The sequence below is a fragment of the Periplaneta americana genome, chromosome 13 (assembly GCF_040183065.1).
Source record: "Periplaneta americana isolate PAMFEO1 chromosome 13, P.americana_PAMFEO1_priV1, whole genome shotgun sequence".
Lineage (NCBI taxonomy): Eukaryota > Metazoa > Arthropoda > Insecta > Blattodea > Blattidae > Periplaneta > Periplaneta americana.
In genome coordinates this window covers 59,475,490-59,497,848 of record NC_091129.1, presented here as the reverse complement: position 1 = coordinate 59,497,848, position 22,359 = coordinate 59,475,490, and the positions used below count along the sequence as shown (strand labels likewise).

The window sequence follows — 22,359 nt, the reverse complement described above, 5'->3', positions numbered from 1 at the left end:
AAACGCCTTTCAAAATAAAAGTTGAGTAACTGTATCAGGTGTAGTAAAACCGTCGAAAGCATATAGTTTTGTACAGTTTACTTTTACAAATTAAATTAATTATGAAGAATAAAGAAAAGAAAATCCATTGATTAAAGTTCACGTTAACACTTTGTTTGTTAAAAACATAAAATTACTTAGTCACACTTTAAAAAGTGTTAACATTAAAAAAAAAAAAAAAAAAGGTATATACCTTCGACAGACCGTTTCGACATGATGTTACGTCTTCATCAGTGTCTCTTGAATTCTGCGATGTGCATTTGTCGATTGTAGGAGTGGGAGTATGTTGCTCTTATGGTGGGGGCTCGTTGTTTGTGTGTTAAGACATAATGACGTCGAATAATGTGTGGGTATTGAACTGTAATTGTGTATTAAATATATGTTGTGGGTATGTTATTGTATGTTTATATATTTCGTATTGTTCTAAGATGTTTAACTGTGAACTTTTTAGTGTGATGTGTAAAATTTCCATATCTCTTTCTATATTATTGTAGTCATGATTATTGTTAATAATGTGGTCTGCATAATTTGATGTGATGTAGGGTTTTGTTATAGCTTTAATATGTTCATTATATCTTGTGTGAAAGGATCTTCCTGTCTGTCCTATGTAAAAATGTGGGCAACTATTGCATTTTAGTTTGTAAACTCCAGTTGAATTATATTTATTTGAATGTTTAATGTGATTATTTAGATATTTCTGTGTTGTGTTATTTGTTTTGTATGCTATCTTGTATTTTAGTTTTCTGAATGAAGTTGCAATTTTGTGAATATTGGTATTGTGATATGTTAATGTTATGTATTTATTCTCACGTGGTGTTTGTGTTGGTTTGTTCTGTTTTTGTTTTGCCTTTTTTTATTAGTGTGTCTATTATGTTAGGGTTACCGGTATATCCACGAAAATAACATCACAGAAATAAAAACAGATCCAACAACAAAATATCAAACTATAGTCAAAAATACAATAAATCGAAACACTCACATCATACCTCACAACAAAAAACAACAATTGAAACAAATTAAACCTCACGCACCTAAATTAAATGCATTACCAAAAATTCACAAACAAAATATACCAATCAGGCCTCTTATTAACTACAAGAATGCATTAGCATACAAATCAGCGAAATAGATAGACAACATTATAAGAAATAGTATACAATTTGAAAACCAAACAACAATAATCAACACCATAGACCTAGTTAACAAAATAAAACACAAACACATTCCACACAACACAACATTAGCATCATTTGACATCGAAAACCTATATACAAACATACCAGTAACAGAAACACTTGAAATACTTCGAAAAATGCTTATCAAAAATAACATGCCACAGACTCACATTGAAGATATTATACACATTACAGAGATTATTACAAAACAAAATTATTTCACACATAACAATAAATATTATACACAAACTGAAGGATTACCAATGGGTTCACCTATATCAAGTATATTAGCTGAAAACTTTATTCACAACATAGAACAAACACACATACTAAACACCGACAACAAACACGCAGAGAAAATAATGTACTGGCATCAATATGTAGATGACATAATAGTCGTATATAATGGAAACAAAAGACAAATAGAAAACCTATATCAACTCAACAAAATACATCCCAAATTAAAGTATACAATAGAAACAGAACATAACCAAGCTATAAACTTCTTAGACATCACCATAACCAAAAAAAAATAACAGATAACGAATTTTAAATATACAGGAAACCCACTACAACCACAACACACATACACAATTCATCAAATCATCCCATACAACATAAACATGCAGCTTTCCGTACAATGACACACAGATTAATTAATATACCAATGAACAATGACAACTACACTGAAGAATTAAATACAATAAAATATATAGCACAAGACAATGGATATAACCCTAACATAATAGACACACTAATAAAAAAGGCAAAACAAAAACAGAACAAACTAACACAAACACCACGTGAGAATAAATACATAACATTAACATATCACAATACCAATACTCACAAAATTGCAACTTCATTCAGAAAACTAAAATACAAGATAGCATACAAAACAAATAACACAACACAGAAATATCTAAATAATCACATTAAACATTCAAATAAATATAATTCAACTGGAGTTTACAAACTAAAATGCAATAGTTGCCCACATTTTTACATAGGACAGACAGGAAGATCCTTTCACACAAGATATAATGAACATATTAAAGCTATAACAAAACCCTACATCACATCAAATTATGCAGACCACATTATTAACAATAATCATGACTACAATAATATAGAAAGAGATATGGAAATTTTACACATCACACTAAAAAGTTCACAGTTAAACATCTTAGAACAATACGAAATATATAAACATACAATAACATACCCACAACATATACTTAATACACAATACCCACACATTATTAGACGTCATGATACGTCTTAACACACAAACAACGAGCCCCCACCATAAGAGCAACATACTCCCACCCCTACAATCGACAAATGCACATCGCAGAATTCAAGATCAAGAGGCCTATATATATTATAAGTCCTCTTGTTCAAGTTCACCAGTAGTTCAAGAGACACTGATGAAGACGTAACATCATGTCGAAACGGGCCATCTGTCGAAGGTATATAACTTTTTTTTTTATTTTAACACTTTTTAACGTGTGACTAAGTAATTTTATGGTTTTAAAAGAAAGTCTGTCAACTTTCCCATTACTTTCATAATTAGTTTCATAAAACGTACAAATCATTTATTCAACATGAGGTCCGTATAGTAGCCTATTTTATAATTTACGACATATCATGCAATACCTGCAAATCAATGCAGTGGTTAAAAAAAATATTATCCATCCATGGAGTACTGCAGCGAACTCACTGGGAAGCCATTACGAAAACAATTATATAGTTAAAAATAAATTATTTACATAATTATGAGAAGAAAACAGAGTCCAGAGTTTTCTTTGAATTAATAGATCCTTACTTGAAATTAAAACACATAATGGCTATCCATTGTGAGACACTTCAGACCATTTTGTCATGCAAAACCATCATGACATTTCATGTTATTCTTATGCATCTACCACTTTTTGCGGGTTAAAAGGAGTTTCTTGCAGTGTAAGTAACTTAACTACTGGTACTACTACTTCACTTAACTTCAAATTCGGCTATTTTCGTATGTACAGCATTGTTCACTGCAACATTAGTGTGGCATAGTTACCTGGTGGCCCATCTGTGCCGTCTTTTGTTTCACTAGACTTCCCTTTGTGCACAAAATGCTAAACAGTTGCCTAGTCCAGAGGCTTAGGGAATGGATACCAATACAAATGCAAGCATTTGATTCGAGTGTCCTATGGTTGCAACGTCAAATACAACTAGTAACAGGATTATGAATCCGCTCCATTCATGGTTTGTTACTAATTATGATAACAGTGGTGTTTCTGGTGCGTTTACGAATTCGGAGCAGGCTACAGAGTTTTTTAAGCGATTTTTATTACTACACAAATCAGCACCAAAAATACCGGAATGAAATTATTAGACGCAGTCGTCTTATTCATATTGGGAAATGGTGAGAACTGTGTGGAATGACATCTTCATCGCCTCAATATAACAGACTCTGAAAATAACTTCTGATATTATTATGGATGAGCACCATCTTGTGCAGTACAACGACCTGGATCAGTAATAACAACGGTGGTGTGAAAAGGGACAATAGAATGTATTACGACAATGCCAGAGAACATTAAATACCGGTAATGTAAAGCTTACTTTAAAGGAAACGAGGATATCATGTTTGAAATGTAACAAAAATGATTAGTAAAAATGTATATCTCTAGGGCAGACAGAAAAACCTGTAAAGTGATTTATTGTATAAATGTAATAACTGCCAGCATATTAAGGGAAGAATAATTTTGGAAAATCTCCGAAATTCAGATGGTCAAGAATCATACTGAGAAAAGAATTGGCACAAAAAGTAGCAGAAAATATGGAATTGGAAGTGGTTTGTGCAATAACTGAACGGAATATAATCTTCTTCTAAATGGCCCCTTGTGCACCCCAAAAACGGAGATCAACCCACAAGACCGCAATGCATTACCAACTTTACTGTGCTACTGAGATTAATATCCTCAGAAGATACAAGGTTTATTTCCCAAGATTATGATACCTGATTGGCTTAGATCTGGGTAATCCAGCAAAATGTGAATTGATAACTCGGTCTCTATCCCGCATTTCCTACAAGTTGAGCTATCATTAAGGCCCAACATATGTAGGTGCTTATTCAGATGAGAGTGTCCGGTCAAAATTCCAGTTAACCATCTTAAAAATTCTTCTTTTCAATGCCAGAAATTGTTCAGTTGAGTCAGGTTTTGATTCTCAGCAGGAGTTTAGCCTGTTATATGGCTGGTGTAGATCTCCAGGCTCGTAGTAAACCTTTCATCAGGTTCTCCTTTAGGACGTATTTGATTACACACTTAGAGATGCCAATACAGGTTTCCGGGCAATAGCATTGGATGAAAGTTTCTTCCTTGGCCAATAGGCCGGCTTGTTATTGTCATATATTCCACTGTGTCCTGGGACATTTGGATAGGGTTTCCAGGCTAGTTCTGCATTCTTCAACCAGCCTGCAGTCGACTCTGTGCGCACTTAACACACCCTGTGTAGCCTGGCTATCAGAACAAATAAAGATATTCAGGCCTCGACATGATCTATTTAGATTTTCTTGAGCGCAAGCTAACATCATAAACACTTCAGCTAACAAAACCGTAGTATATTGATCAACGAGGATAGATATTCTAACCCTGGGTCTTACACCATAAATTTTTTTTTTTATTTTATTGGGTTATTTTACGACGCTGTATCAACATCTCAGGTTATTTAGCGTCTGAATGAAATGAAGGTGATAATGCCGGTGGAATGAGTCCGGGGTCCAGCACCGAAAGTTACCGAGCATTTGCTCGTATTAGGTTGAGGGAAAACCCCGGAAAAAACCTCAACCAGGTAACTTGCCCCGACCGGGATTCGAACCCGGGCCACCTGGTTTCGCGGCCAGACGTGCTGACCGTTACTCCACAGGTGTGGACTACACCATAAATCCCTGCTCCAGTACCGCTGTCAGTTCTGGAGCCATCCGTGAACTACATGAGACTATGACGTGGAAATTGGTTAAGGTGATCTCCCTTCCATTCTCCCCTATCAGGACTAATAAAAAAATGGATTTACATGTTGAACAGGAGTCATACTGTCCTGACTCATAACAATAACGAGATTGATATCCGTTGCCAATTTCCAAATACGTGTATAGCTAAGTGCTCCATTCCTCCTATCCATTGCCAAGGCCATGGAGTTGAGATGCAGCTTGTATGACTGCATTTTAGATTGCGAGATCCAGAGGAGGCAAACCAGCAGGGCCTCGAGACCTAATATCAGTCAAGTCCTCATGGCTCCTGCAATATTTAAACATGCAAGCCATTGTACGGATACAACAAGGTCGTTGCCTGGGAAATCAAAGTCAGGAACCACCATACCATTTCTGCGTACATAACCATGGATTCGATAAACGATTTTCGATCTTCCTGTAGTCCCCAAGTACATACAAAGATTTGTCTGCAGCCCTAAAAGGCAGCAGTCGCCTTTTTTGTATGATATCCGACGGGAGTTTTCCAAATCAGCTGTGCATCAAGGATAATTATGAATGAATGAAATGAAATGCGCACAATGTGCATAGGATTTGTAGGTTAGTCTTTGCAGAAGTTTGTGAACGAGGTTTTCCTTTCTCGGCAGTTTTCAACGTGATATCGTCCACACAGCTTCTGACACAGTTCACACACACATTCGTCGTTGGGTTCGTGGTATCTCTTGGTGGTACAGATCTTATGGTGAAAACCATGTACTGCGTAACGGGTCACTATGTGTCTCAGTTCGTAGTTTGTGTTTGCCCAGTCTCTGGTTGTCATGGCGTCTGTTATGTAGAACTCGCTCCAGATGGCGTTCTTCTTTCCTCTGAGTACTTCCAGGGCTTGCTCGTATGCTGGGGTGTTCGGCATGCAGAGTTGTGTTCTAATATCTTCGATGAAGAAGCGTTCCTTCATTAGTTCGTATGTTAGTCTCGAGAGAGTTGTTCTTCCTACTCCTAGTACTCTTTTCATGAATATGATTTGACTCGTTCAATTTTTCCCATGTCGCTGACTGTTAAGTTTCCCCATATGATATTTAGGCCGTAGGTTGCTATTAGTGCTATAGCTGACCTAAATAAGGTCATTGCCGTTTTTGTTTCTAGTTGTTGCAGATTCTTAATATTGTACATAGCTTTTATTGCAGCGGCTGCTCTTTCTTGAATGTGGATTCTGTATGATTTTAGTGTTGTTTGAAGTGTTACTCCTAAATATTTAAATTTTTGCACTACCTCAAATGGCTCGTTCTGCAGTGTCAGGGTGTCTTTTTTTCTTTGTTTGCCGCCGTTTCTGAAGTTCATTTGTTTTGTTTTCTGGTGGTTTATCTGTAGGCTGTTTTCCTCGGCCCATCTCACGAGTTTATTTAGGACCTGTTGTAGTTCTTCTATGTTGGACGAGCCTATCGCCATGTCGTCTGCGTACATAATCATCGATACTGTGGTGTCCTCTGTGATTTTTGTTATGTCTGTGGTCATGATATTGAAGAGGACCGGGCTGATAGGATCTCCTTGTAGTACCCCATTTGTCTGTATTATTTTGTTAGATAGTGTAATTTCGTCTGATATTTGAATGCAGTTGCAGCTTAGAATGCCTGCAATTATTGTTGTTAAGGCATGTGATTCGCCGATCATGTTGCTTAGTTTTCTAATTAGTGTTTCCCTGTTTATTAGGTCGAAAGCTTTGCAATAGTCGACGAACACTACATGGTATTTCTTCCTAGGGTGTCTTAGGGTATTCTCTATTTGTTCTATAAGGTAGCTTATGGCATGAAGGGTGCTTCTGCCTTTCCTGAATCCGAACTGGCATTCCGGGATATGGTTGTCTACTTCCACTACTAGTCTGTTAGTTAGTATTTTTGTGAGTACTTTGAAAGTGACATTCTCGAGGACAATACCTCGGAAGGAGTGAGGATTGTTGGTTTCTCCTTTTCCTTTGCAGAGAATTTTCATTGTCGATGTTCTCCATGCTTCTGGGATTGTTCCTAGGTGTAGGCATTTGTTGAGTAGCTCCAACCAGAAGTCACCCGTCAGATGTAAGGAGTCCTTTATGTGTTCCATGTATATGCCATCAGGTCCTGCTGCTTTCTTGTTCTTGGCTGCTGTAATTGTTTCTTCTATTTCTTTCCTGGTTATAGGAAATGGTTGTTGCGTCGTTTCTCTCTTGGGTGGCTGATGTGACTTTTCTTTATGCTGGTAATTCAGGATTTCTTTGAAGTGGAGTTCCCATGTGTCCATGGTGATTTCCTTTCCTACTGTTGGTCTTGAATTTCTGAGTGCGATGAAGGGGTTTTGGTTGGCTTCCACGGCTAGTTTTCTTGCTTCTTCCTCTATGTATTGTGCTTTTTTCGTTTTTATTAGTTGTTTGTACTGTTTTCTCTGTGTAGCATATTGTGATAGGATATCTTTTTGATTTGCGGTTCTTGCTTGGTGGAGTGCTGTTAAAGTTTCCTGCCGCTTATCGAAACACTATTTGTCAAACCAGGGTTGGGCTCTTCTTTCCTTTGTTGGGATGCTGCACTCTTGGAGGATTGATGTGTGTAGTTTAGCGGCTTTCCCGAGTTCGTTCTGCTTTGCTAGTTGTGATGCTGTTCTGATTTTGGCCTGCATTTCCTTTAGTTTTCTGGTGTCTATCTTTCTGGAGGCTCTGTGTACTTTTATATTCGAGATTTGTTGAGACTGTTGAATTCTGATTGTAGTTTCAATCGGTATGTGCTTTCTTATAGGAGCCATTCCTGTTGCCCAAAGTCCATCTTGTTTAATTGCTTGCATTCCTTCTCCTTTGAGGAGTACAAGGTCTATAGCACTGGTTCCGTTAGGAGCTATGTAAGTCTTTAGTTCTGGCTTGTTTATGAGGGTAAACCTTTCTTCTGTTAACGTGTCCAGAACCACTTCGGACTTGGTGTTTTGCTTATCTATTCTACAGTTCAAGTCTCCTGCAAGGATGATCCTCTCTTCTTCGGTTGTTTGTGTGATGACCTCTGCTATCCTTTCTACTGCATCTTCTGCTGTTGATTGTGGGTTGATGTACATGCCTATTATGGTCACATCTTCGGTTTTTACCAAGACTGTATTTTCGGTTTTTAAGCTTTCTCTGATTTTTCCTAGTTTTGGCTTGAGGAAGATCGATACTCCACCAGCTGGCCTTCCTGCTGTGGGTTGGGCAAAAGTATGTATTCCATAGTGTCCTTGAATGTTGTATTCTTCTGTTAAGAAGGTTTCTGTAAGGATGATTGCATCATATGCTGCTATTGATTCTATTGGTGTGAGTGACATTGCGTTGCGTAGGCCTTCGATGTTCCACGATCTTTGTGTCTAGATGAGTTCAACTCCTTCGTCTTGATTGTTTTTTGGAAATCGAAATCGTCTATCACTCCCTGTAGCCAGAAGTCTGACCGTTCTGTCTCCTCGATGTGGTTAAAAGGGAAGCCTACTTTGAAGGCTTTCTTGCCTCCTAAATTATCCAATTCTTCACATATGATGTTTCCTTGGATACCATTTCTTTCCAAGTATTTAGCCACCGTTTCTGGGGTCGTACTTTTCTTCAGTCTCCCAATGTATAGCCACGCCATCTTCTCGGCTGCTTGGAGGTCGTCACTATCATTTCTTCAAGGATATATTATATATATATATATATATATATATATATATATATATATATATATATATATATACTGTTCTGCTAGATGGCACGTCTTTCACTGGAAACCCAGCATTCTTCAGTCTTTCCTATTTTATGTCTTTCTCTTAGTCTCCGTATATGATCCATATATCTTCATCTGATGTCTTCTTCTGCCCTCGAAATCTTCTCTTATTTACCATTCCTTCACGTGCATCCTTCAGTAGGCAGTTTCTTCTCAGCCAGTGACCCAACCAATTCCTTTTCCTCTTCCTGATCAGTTTCAATATCATTCTTTCTTTACCCACTCTTTCCAACACAGCTTCATTTCTTATTCTGCCTGTCCATTTCACATGCTCCATCCTTCTCCATATCCACATTTCAAATGCTTCTATTCGCGTCTCTTCACTTCGTCGTAATGTCATGTTTCTGCTCGATAAAATTCCATACTTCACACAAAGTATTTCACTGATCTCTTAGTTCTTCATCCCAAGGTCCGCATGAGAAAAAAAAAAAATGTTATGTTTTATTTAACGACGCTCGCAACTGCAGAGGTTATATCAGCGTCGCCGGATGTGCCGGAATTTTGTCCCGCAGTAGTTCTTTTACATGCCAGTAAATCTACTGACATGAGCCTGTCGCATTTAAGCACACTTAAATGCCATCGATCTGGCCCGGAATCGAACCCGCAACCTTGGGCATAGAAGGCCAGCGCTATACCAACTCGCCAACCAGGTCGACTCCGCATGAGATGCTCCTTTTTCTATTAAGAGCTTCCTTTGCCATAGCTATCGTTTTGGTTTCCTGCAGCAGCTCATGTTACTGCATTTATGTACACCCCAAATATTTGCGGCTGTTCACCTGCTATACTGTCTCATTTAGTATTCACATTTCGCACATTTACCTTCTTTATTTTTCTTCTTCCTCTTGTTTGCTTTTATTTTCATCCCATACTCCTTACAGCTGTCATTTAGGTCCACTAGCATTTCCCTTAGTATTGTCTCTTCTTCTGCTAACAACACCATATCATCAGCAAATCTTATACACTTTATTCTTCTTCCGCCTACTATCACCCCTCCTATGTTCTTCACTAAATCCTTCAAGCAGATCTTGAACAGGATAGGTAATAAAGGGCATCCTTTCGTACTTCTTTCCCTATTGCACTTCCTTCAGACATTTCTTCTTCTATCCCAACTTTGACTCATTGTTTCATATAAAGACTACTTAACTGCCTCCTCTCTTTCCAATCCACATCTACTTTCTTCAGGATTCCCATCAGTTTGCATCAAGGATTGTTGCTCCTAAATATTTAAACGATTTAATACTAGATTCTTATAAAATATGGAAACTCGTGGTCATTTCCTAGTTTTCTTTTCTTCGTATAGAAAATCATTTCGGATTTATTAGGATTTACACCTAATTTTCCCCTCATGCACTAAGCCTGCATCTGCTCAAAGCCTCCATTTGAAGCTCAAACAGCATGCTGACATGACACCCAAATCATCAGCATAGGCCTGAGTGTAAAACTCCGCCCTATTAAGATTATCTATAAGGTCGTCTATCACTAGACACCACAGTAAGGATGATAATATTCCCCCTTGTGACAGATATAGTTATTATGCTGTCATTAAGACATGCTTTAACAATTTCCTGAGAGTAAGCTGTATTCGATACCTCTTCTCTCTATAGCCTGACATACGGAGTGAAAGGATATATTATCAAATTCTACTTCGATATTCAGGGAAACCACCAAAGCAATGTGACCCTGTTTACTGCTCCTTCATTCCTTGAAGCAAGGTGATGAAGGGCAGTGTCAGTGGATTTCACAGGCTGAAAGGCATATTGTCTATCATGGAGTGGATGCACTTTCAAGGCACTTCTTCTTTTGTATCTGTCGACCAATTTTTTACACTGACTTTAACATAAAATACTATAGATTAGTTGGTCGATAAGTTTTATCTTAGGTAAAGTCGCTTTTCCCTGCCTTTTATATGAATATGATCCTCACATTCCTTCAGGATTTTGGAATGTATTCAGTTACAGTGCAGGATTTAAATATTCTTAAAATCGGTTTGATGATAATATCCAGCCCTTATTGTAGAAGGGCCGGATATATACCATTCTCCCCTAGCCATTTGAAGGGTGAAATCTACGAATACCCCATTTAATCCTTCATAGGATACAACTTTAGAAGCTGTTTTGAAATTCACATGACGTATTCCTCTTCTGTTCTCTGTTTCTGATACATTTTGCTGTATATCATGACCAGAGAAATGCTCTTTCATCAGGTGCTTCAACGTCTCTTCAGGTGTGGTGGCAAATTCACCATTTCGAAATTATACTTTACTTTACTTTTAACAGCGTTCCACTTTCATCAGTTGCCTTTGATGGAAAAGCTGTAGGTCCTAGTCTAATAGATGGATTCTTGGAAAGAAATTTGAGAGTCTTACTGCTGGACCCAATGCATTAATCTCCTCTGTCTTTGTTGAACAGTCTTCTTAATGAGCCTCGGTGATTCTCCAAATTCTTGGTTCACTAGGGAATTTTACAGTTGCAATTTCTCTGATGACGAAGGCAGTTTTTCTCATAAGCTAGAATGATATTAGTAGTCAGAATCTGTGCAGGTGCTTCTAACTCCAATTTATTCCATCTTGAATCTTGCGTACACTACTTTTAACACTTAAATATAAATGACTGGTTGATTGGCAAACTTACTCGTGTTAAATTACATGAGCAACTGTGGCTTACAGCTGTTTCGGTGCATCTTCACACCATCCTCAGAGCCTACTAGATCTCGGCGCCATCTCGAACTTCGCTGCCTATTGTGAGGGTGCGTTTGCGTGTTGAAAAGTGGAGTCAACACTAGTCTAGTAGGCTCTGAGGATGGTGTGAAGAAGCACCGAAACAGCTCTAAGCACACAGTTGCTTATGTAATTTAACACGAGTAAGTTTGCCAATTAACCAACCATCCAACTTATTAGTGTAGTTGAAAGCTGGAAAAATTACCATACTGCTACTCAGTTTCTTTCGAAAGAGGTTCCAATTCGCATATCTGGAGCTTGGAGCCTGCATTAAAGCTAGCAGCAAATTTTAGTTCAAGTAGTATGTGTTGATGATCACACAATGAATCAATACGGACACATACCATTCATGAATTTTATCTCTAAAATCCTGAGAGTAGAGGATAAGATCAATAACTTTTTGTCTTCTGTTTGTATTGAAAGTTAGTACTGAGTCTCTATTAACAATTTCGAGTCCAGTTGATCCAAGGAATTCAAGTAAAGTCATCCTCCAGGGATTAGTGTCCCCATTCTCCCACATGGTGTGGTGGGAGTTGGCATCACAACCCACTAGTAATGGCAGCCCTCCTTCAAAATATCACACCAGACTTGCAAATAGCTCTGGTGATAGTTTTTCTGTGTGGAAAGTATGCACAACAAACTGCCGGTTTCCTGACAGAACCTTCATACAGAAGATCAGTGCTAACAGCCACCATATCTTTTCTACAAAAGTTGGCTAGCAACATTGCATTGATTCTCCTTATATATAGCCTACCACACTACGAGAAACGGGATCAATTACACAACTATATACTGTGCCACCCGAATTTTCCATATATTTAACTTGTCCCCTATACACCCAGGGTTCCTATATGAGGGCCACTTTAATATCTAACTCTTGGAGTCTTTTACACAATAATCCTGTAAATAGAGCGGTGCTAGAGAATGGACTGTGAAAATTCTTTTCCCCTGGTGACATCCTTGGCCCCTTCCCTCCTATACGATCGCTGGGCATCCCCCTCTACATTTGCATTTTCATCTCTTGTGCCAGGAAGGAGAGTTACCCAGCATCACCCACGGTCCTGGTTGTGATGCTACACAGGTCCCACCTGGTGCTACACCTGTTTGAATGCAACTATTGATCTTCTCCTTCCCAGATAGACATTGAATGCAACTATTGATCCTCTCCTTTCCGGATAGACACTTGACATTCTATCGGAATATAATCATTATTGAAATGGAAAAAATGGGTAGAAATACTAACAGTGGATACTGACATGTTTATTTCCATATTTTCTTCACAATTTCCAATTCAAATATTGTTTATTAGAGTATTTCAAGAGTATAAAGAGAGAAACTTCAATACATATAAAAAAGATACAGACAAAATGGAAGAAGAGAGAAAACCATAACATAGAAAAACAAGGAAAAAAGTTACTAAATTCATGTCAAAAATATTATCTATCGTACTGAAAGTTATCTTACACTTTAGCTATCATATTTACATTTATATGCACAGTTCTACAAAAAAGACACGAAAAGAATGACATCAAGCATTTATTCATATATTTCGTCACTGACATGCAGTGATTGATTATATTGTACTGCAGTATCTTAATAATGTGACGTTTATAAATTGAGACAAAAAGATATGAAATGGAAACTTAAATATTGATTCAAGTCGAAGATTATGAACATTAACTGAAAATGATGAAGAATGAACATTGGAATGCACTTGCCCACATGGTAGGGAGGTTGGGATGGGCAGGGCGGAACTCGACATGCAGCCACCTCCACGTGGTGAGTTCTGGGTTGTTTCAGTTCAAGAGAATGAAACAAGCAAAGAGCTGCATCTCTTCTGTGAATGGTGATACGAAAATTCATACAGGGTAGAAAGTGTTCAATAACAGTGACTTCACACATTAAATCAGTGGTCGTCAGCACTCGCTGAAATGTGCAAAGGGTACGCGGTGCTGTCCCATGTGCACTGTCATGCAACAGGGAGAGATAGAGAGCATACCCACTAGCAGCTACGGAGTGCACCCTAGTGCACTGCGTTTTCCGCGGGTAAGAGAGACTAGCTCCAGCGTGCTCTGTGCTGACGACCCCTGCACTAAATCCTTAAGATAAAAGGAATAGAATCCTCCTTCGCCATTATGTGTCCTTTTTTTTATTTTGTGAGGAATCGATTTTGTTTCTAGAAAAAATTGCTACATGGCAGTGAATTCAGTAGCACTTGCCAACATACGAAAACATACTTCCCTGCAGTACTGACGGCAGTCACGAGAAGATTGCCATTACACCTGTCCCCGCGGTGCTTAGGCTTAGGGTGAAACAGAGTATTGCAGAATAATCCACAGTACAGCACTACCAGTACTCATGCTTCAGCTGCCCAGCTCATTCAAGATCAACACTGCCTGATGCGGCTGCTTTCTAGCCCATCACACTAGGCTTCAAAGCCCACTGCACTGAATTCAACCCACCAGTTCATTGCATTCTACTGCTTTTCCACTTGCGCGCATTGATTGTGCTTTCGCTTGGTGTATGGCCAGTGGATCAGAGATCAACTAAACGTACCTACCTTCGTGTTGTATTTTCTGTAGCCTTCACTGATTCATTCACATCTATTGTACGTGGGCCGTCCAGAAAGTAAGTTTCCCTCGGGCCGTTTACAGAAAGATAACACAATTTCATGGAAGGATTTATTGGAACAGATACAGCAATTGTTGAGTTATTTTTCAATATATTTCCCACCAGAACTGAGAACTTTGCCATACTATAGGATCAACTTTTGTATCACTGTGTCGTAGAACCTGGGATCAGAACCAGTGTGTGACAGCCGTCTGCACCTCTTTGTTGTTCCCATAGTACGAAAATTTAATGTCTCATTTCGGTGGGGAATATGTTGAAAAATAGCTCAACAATTGCTGTATCTGTTCCTATAAATCTTTTCATGAAATTTTCTTTCTGTAAACGACCCCAGGGAAACTTATTTTCTGGACGGCCCTCATAATATCCATTGAAAACCCCTGCTAGGGCTGAGTAGTAAGACCTTCAGCCTGTCACGCAGGGTGTCCAGATTCGAGTTTCAGACAGACGTAGGATTTTTCGTTGAAAAATGACACTTGTGGCGGACAAAGTCGCAGTTGGGGTTTTTCCCGGAGTTCTCTCGTTTTCCCATATGTGTATCTACATTCCATCAACTTTTCTTCATTCTGTCAACATTCCATAACATTCCCCGAATGCCAGCTGGCGATGCACGGTGGAAGTTGGCCTAGGGATAAGTGAGGTTGTCTGTTCGAAATTTGGGTACGCAGTGAAACTGAGTGCAGTCAGCCGGTGGGTTTGGAATGCTCCTAGCTTTAGGGTTAGTGCAATAGATCTTGAAAGGTCGCAGTGCTGGGTCATAGTGCCTCCCTCCCGAAAGTTCATTTCATTCCAATATTTATTGGAAATGTGGCAACAAGAGTTAAATCAAATTTGAACACTATTTGAGTTCTCCAATAAAAATTTGACAAATAACTTTTATTTCCAGAAAGTATAAATAATTAAATCGACATCTTGCGCCATGTGTCGGGACACTGTTTTCGAATAGAGGATGGCATGTTTGGCACTCACTTTTCCATATGTAGCACCACTTTTTTAATGTCTGTGTGCAGAACCAGGAAGCATTTGCTGTTAACTAACCCAAATGACCTCAAATCTTCCACACATGGGCACAAATTTCTCGGTTATCAACTCCTGCTACAGTATGGATATAAATTTCCCATAGTCACTTCGAGTTTAGTGATTTGCAATGCATAGATGACGGGAAAATACGAGGTACCAGTCAAACCCATTGCATGAGCATACAGTTCGCCGCAAACCTGACAACATAGAAAAAAAAATTATTATTTTCCACTGCTGTCGAACACAGATTTATAAACTCTCCCAATGATACTTTTTAAATTTCCATCCGACTCTGTTGTTTTAAGCTCTCTAGAAGCAATTTTCTCCTTCACTAGTTTTTCTCTAGAGAGACTGTATTTTAGCATGCAAGCCTTCACAGCCGATGTCTGTGATCGTTTCCTGAGCTGAGATGTCATGATCTACCAGTCTAGCAGCAGACCAGCATCTCAGCCCAAAAACCTTCATCACAGAGACTTCATTTTCTTTATGATGCACCATTATTTGGAAATAATGTTTCAATCAGTGGTGGTCCATGTCAGTGCCTTCATTCTCCTACTCCTCCTCCTTCCGGTCTTCACTTTTGTTACCAGATCTTCCAGATGGGGGGAGTGTGAATGACAAAACAAATTGTAGGTGCAGCTTGCATTCATGCAATCTTTGTGTAAAAAATACTGTCTCTTCTCTTTGAAAAACAGAAATAAAAAACTGGAATAAAAATGTTTGAAACAGTAGCTGATCACTGATCGAACTGCACACGCAAGCACAAACCCACACAACCTATGGGCTGGGCCGTTGTGCAGGTCTCTGAAGTGAAGTACACGTCTTGTAACAGCACTGTAAAATATCAGTTACTTAAACTGATTTATTATTAATTAAAGTATTAACTACTTACTCTGAAACCATAAATGTAACAAAAACTTCGGAATATGCAGTTTACTGTTTTCGCATGTTAATGTTGTTGACTAGTTTCAGCCTGTTGTGGGCTATCCTCAGAACTGGTGGGAACATGCTCAAACTAGTCAACAAGGTAACTGTATCTAATATTTACAGTAACACGCGAAAGCAATAAACTGCATATTCTGAAGTGATATAGTGTTAAAAGTTGTGTAATCAAGATGTGTAACAAAAACATTATGCAAAATTATTTGTTGCAATTGAAAAGTGTAATGTAGACATGTTTACAAAATCTGTGTTTGTAAATGTTTAAAAGATGAAGGGATCAAAAATAATCATAATTACAATAGCTATTTATGCAACAAGTTGCGAAATGATAGTTCTTTTCAGGTCGGTGGATAACACGGCGAGTGCTAAAAATGCTAGTTTTGAACATGTTTAATACAAGATATTTTAGACAGTCACTCGAGAATCCTAAATGTATTATTTTAAAGAGAATAAAATTGTTGATTTGTTCTCTCACAATGGCGAACTTCTGATGTTAAAGACGAAAGAGTATTCCATTCGTATGAAAAGAGATATATTTCATGACCTTCGGATATGTAATAGACTATGGTGATTGTTTTTTGTTTTGCTGGTTGTTATGAAGTTCTTTTCTGCTTGTTATGTAATTTGGAATATACAATTATTACAACGAAAGTCATGAATATAATTAGAAAAATGAGTGATTCGAAGTTAATAATTTATGTATCAAACCTCCAAATGAGTAATTACTAGGGGGCGGATGTTGATGACCTAAAAATCTACTTAAAATGATCATTAAAATACCTTTAAACTAATAGAAAAATGACATGAAATTACAAGAAAATGACATTTAAATATTATTCAAAGTACTCGCACCACAACTTCTTAAAACTTAGTCACCTTGTTTCAATGAGTGCCCTGCAAATCTCGGAGAGAGGAGGCAACTTCCTGGAATTTGGCTAAGATAAAGAAAAAGAGCATGCAAAAAAATTAGGGTTTTAAGGAAAAACTATAGATTTTAATGAGGGTTTACAATATGTTTCAATCAGTGGTGGTCCATGTCAGTGCCTTCATTCTCCTACTCCTCCTCCTTCCGGTCTTCACTTTTGTTACCAGATCTTCCAGATGGGGGGAGTGTGAATGACAAAACAAATTGTAGGTGCAGCTTGCATTCATGCAATCTTTGTGTAAAAAATACTGTCTCTTCTCTTCGATGGGGACACAACATCCTGTTCAGGACATGGTAAAAGTTTCTCCCTTTCCAAACATAAATTCTAAAGACACTCTTGTACCGACAAACAAAAGAACAGCAGCAGTCAAAGCCTTCACTTAAACTAAACTGTTACACATTTTATATTACTTCCGTTGTGTGAGGCGAAGCCTTCAGTGGAATGAGGGATGGTATTTACAGTTTGTTTCTAACTATAAAACTCAAACTTCACTGTTATTCACTTATTCAGTAGGTAATTACTACTGACCTATTTGATTAAAAAAAGATCTAACAGACCTATCGTTAAAGAAGAAAGTAAAATGCATTCCAAATGATCTAAAAGTTCTTCAAAGTATTAAAAATGACCAAAAAATGCCGAAAAAATATATAAATGACCTATTAGTTCAAAAACGTCAAAAAATGCAATATAAGACATACATTTTTAAGCTGATATTAACGTAGAAAGAATTTCTATATTAATAGGCATCGTTCTAATGCGAAAAATAAGAAGATGACTTTTCATTAACATCCGTCCCCCTAGTAATTACCAACTTAAATAATTTTGTTGTGAATATTTATAATAGACCAATAGTTGGAATTTATGTTTGCTTAAAAGTACTCTTAGCCACGGAAATTTACTTTTAAGCACGCTAATTTATGGGTGCAGAATTCAATGACTTTTTTATATTAAAATGAGAATCAAAAAGTCATCATGAAACGACTGTCCAAAAAATAATTATTTCTGAAAAATGTAAGCCCAAAGGAATGATATGGTCAAGAACATTTCCAGTTACATTACACTCAGGATTCGTCTCTCAAAGGACTATCACCGAAATCCTTCCACTCTGTATAACCTTACTCATTTTTACATTCAGATAAAATCTCAGTAATAATTTTAGTGTTTAAACTTTACAAAATTTAACAAGGATAAAAGAAGCAGAAACGCACACTAATTAACAGACTCCATTAAAACAAGGGAATAAAAAATATTACAGTTTCTCCAGAAAAAATTACATTGAAGTATGATTAGGGTGACCCAACAAGATAAAAAAAACCTTCAAAATTGCTCCTTGGCTCCTCAGCATAACAAGTCAGCATATATACTTTACATATTTAAAAGAATTCGGACTTCCAATCATGTAATCAGAATTAATTTATTAATATTGTTTAAGAACTAATTGCTGTATATTTTACATTTATAGGGTCCCTTCAGATGAGGCCACTTTTAGTGGTGCGTTAGTGGTGCTGCTAAATCTTTGTAGAGAATTTTTCAGTCTTCCAGTGAATAAGGACGTAGAAGGAGATACACTTTTGGCAAATTTGCTCATATGGAGAAAGAATAGACGTGAAAATAGAAGAGTCTGAGTTCATCCATTAGTTTGGAAAGACTGAATCGAGGACTATTCCATACCTTGTTTGATGATTTACACCAGGACAATAAAAAATATTACTTCGGAATATGTATTATATGACTTTCTTGTGTTAAATTCTATCATACCTGGTTTACATGTTTCGACCTATTATGGTTCATCCTCAGAACTGGTCGTTGTCGGTCGTGGCGCCTCTTGTTTTGTTTCCTGTGAGGGTGTGTTCGTGTGGTGTAATGTGAATTCAAAGAGTGTGTGTGTTCTGAAATTGAGTTGTGTGTTGAGAATTCCATTGACTCTTTGACTCCACATTACACCACACGAACACACCCTCACAGGAAACAAAACAAGAGGCGCCAAGACCAACAACGACCAGTTTTGAGGATGACCCATAAATAGGTCGAAACATGTAAATCAGGTACGATAGAATTTTACACAAGAAAGTCATATAATACATATTCCGAAGTGACAGTGTTAAAAGTTGTGCAATCAAGATGTATAAAAAATATTAATTTAAAATTACGCAAATGAGGAACAATATGGCATAAAACATATTTTTGTTTACTTTTTAAGAATTCAAAATTAAATATAACAGGCACCAAACATGAAATCAATCATAGCATGTACGAGTAATTCAACTAGTATACCAGAAATAGGTGTCTGTAGGGTAATGGCAAAGTCAAAGGCCATGGTGTAATTGAACCCAGGTTCTAAACTGAGATCAGCTAATTTTTCATCTCTTTGTTAATATTTTATATAGACCTTTTTTAAACGTGAGAACCAAAATCGTCTTCTAAACATCACACATTGGATTTCCCTCTACATCTGGGACATTAGAAACAGGTACATTAATCAAGAGCTTTCAGACTGCAGATCTGCTTCATTGTGGCAATTCTCTCGAAAAAGTTTGACTAGAATTTTCCTCACATCTTCTATCTTCTCAACATCTATGTTCAACCGGTGCACCATACTGTACTTCCTTATTTTATTAGCTTCTCTTCCATTCAAACACTCACCCTTCTTTCTGGTCTCTTGATTAGCATCCCTTACCTCCCCAGAATAAAGTTTTAAACAACAAAACTATAATTAATGTTTTAAGAGAAAATAAAATAATTTCAGGGGCATTTTTCATTAGACCTATAATAATCACTAGCACTATAATAATCACTTGACTAATCAAGGACACAAGTTTATTCAGGTACTGAATACAATAATTTTTGTTATACATGAATGCTTCAATATTATTTTTCCCACCAAAGTCTCTCATTTTAATAATTTGATATTACATCCTATTTCCGGGGAGGTTTTATTACAATTTACTTGAATATTGCAAATATCACCTCACCATAATGCATGACTCAGGTCTAATGGAGTTCATGCAATGCAATGCATTCTGGAATGTTGGTTTCCATGGTAACCCGACTATGATTCAATGGAAGTGATAGAGTCGTGTTTGATTGTATTTGGTTTGTGAACATAGTTGTTTTTTAAAAATACGTCAATTTTTACATTGTGTTATACACGGAACATACATCTTTTTTTTATCGATATGATTGTACTGACCATGTATTGTGGGTCCCTATCACCACAGCATGGCGCGTCCTCAGGTTGCGGATAGAGGAGACGGCCTCCAGATATGGAGGGTAGCTGCGAATATATTGAATAAGCAGTCGTGGACAGCCGATAAGGGGTGGTCCTCCAGCTTGGGGGCTGGGCGAAGGGCTAACAACCCATCACCGTAAAAAACAGCTTGTTACGTATCCCTATAATAAGCCTCGGAATAGGATTGATTCTCTGGCACGACCACAGCAAAGGAATAAGGATTTGAGATTTGGCACTTGGAACGTAACTAGTCTTTATAGAACAGGAGGGGTAACATTAGTAGCAAAATAACTAGCTAGATATAGAATAGACTTCGTAGGAGTACAAGAGGTTAGGTTAGATGGGAATGGCATATCACAAATAGGAGATTACTTGTTGTATTATGGGGAAGGAAACAATAATCACCAATTAGGAACAGGATTCTTTGTTCATAAAAGAATAAAATCAGCAGTAAAAAAGGTCGAATTTATCAGTGACAGGTTATCATATTTAGTACTTAAGGGTAGATGGTGCGACATCATAGTTATAAATGCTCACGCCCCTACAGAAGAGAAAGACGACCATATAAAGAATAGCTTCTATGAGGAATTGGAACATGCTTTTGATCAGTTCCCTAGATATCACATGAAAATTTTATTGGGGGATTTCAATGCTAAAGTAGGACGGGAGGATATTTTTAGACCAACTATTGGAAAAGAGAGCCTAAACGCAATTAGTAGTGACAATGGAGTTAGATTAGTCAACTTTGCCACATCGAAACACTTAATTGTCAAAAGTACAACATTCCCCCATAAGGATATACATAAATATACTTGGACTTCTCCAGATGGATTGACACACAACCAAATAGATCACATCTTGATAGATAAACGGAGACATACTAGTATAGTAGATATTCGAACTTTCAGGGGTGCAGACTGTAATTCTGACCATTATTTGGTGATTGGAGAATTAAGAGAAAGATTATCAGTAGCCAAGCGAGTAGAGCAACAAGTTAATATTACTAAATTCAATATTTTGAAATTAAAGGACGAGGAAGCTAAGCAAAATTATCAGGTCGAAATTTCGAATAGGTTTGCCACTTTAGAAAGTTCCGACGAACTTGAGAAAGAATTAGATGTTAATAGCGTGTGGGAAAATATCAGAGATAGTATCAAAATTGCAGCTGAGCAGAGCATAGGTTATTATGAAACTAAGAAAAAGAAACCGTGGTTTGATGAAGATTGTTGCATGGTAGTAGAAAGAAGGAAACAGGCAAAATTGAAATTCTTACAGGATCCAGTTGAGGAGAAGAGAGATAATTATTTCAATGAAAGACGGGAAGCAAGTCGTACACTTAGGACTAAAAAGAGAGGTTACTTGAAGGAAAAGCTGAATGAGGTAGAAACAAATAGTAAGAATAAAAACATTCGAGATTTATATAAGGGTATAAAGGAATTTAAGAACGGATATCAGCCAAGGGTAAACGTGATCAAGGATGAGAATGGTGACTTGCTTGCAGACTCTCCATCAATCCTAAACAGATGGAAAAACTATTTTGCGCAACTACTAAATGTACATAGGCCAAATAGAAATGATCGGGACGAAATTGAAATACAAACTGCTGAGCCATTTATACCCGAACCCACGCTTTCAGAAGTCGAAATTGCGATAGAAAATCTGAAAAAGTACAAGTCTCCAGGTATCGATCAAATTCCAGCAGAATTAATACAAGAGGGTGGGAGTGCATTATATAGCGAAATTTATAAACTTGTACTTGCTATTTGGGAAAAGGAAATTGTACCAGAACAATGGAAGGAATCCATAATTGTACCTATTTTTAAAAAGGGGGACAAAACCAACTGTGGTAACTTTCGAGGAATATCACTTTTGTTGACGTCGTACAAAATTTTGTCCAATATTCTTTTGAGAAGATTAACTCCGTACGTAGATGAAATTATTGGGGATCATCAGTGCGGTTTTCGGCGT

The 22,359-nt window shown here is 37.4% G+C and overlaps 1 protein-coding gene across 7 annotated transcripts in view; it reads right to left on the bottom strand.

The window, feature by feature from the left end:
- LOC138711991 (piggyBac transposable element-derived protein 3-like) overlaps positions 1-22,359 on the bottom strand; it is a 107,540-nt gene that overhangs the window by 30,573 nt on the left and 54,608 nt on the right. Inside the window, exon 5 of one of the 7 annotated variants that reach the window (XM_069843327.1) lies at positions 12,793-15,491. The exons of the other annotated variants lie outside the window; for them this stretch is intronic. Coding sequence (XP_069699428.1) covers positions 15,455-15,491 — 37 coding nt within the window. The 3' untranslated portion in view covers positions 12,793-15,454. Of the gene's footprint in view, positions 1-12,792; positions 15,492-22,359 lie in introns of those variants that run through there. 7 annotated transcript variants of the gene reach the window in all.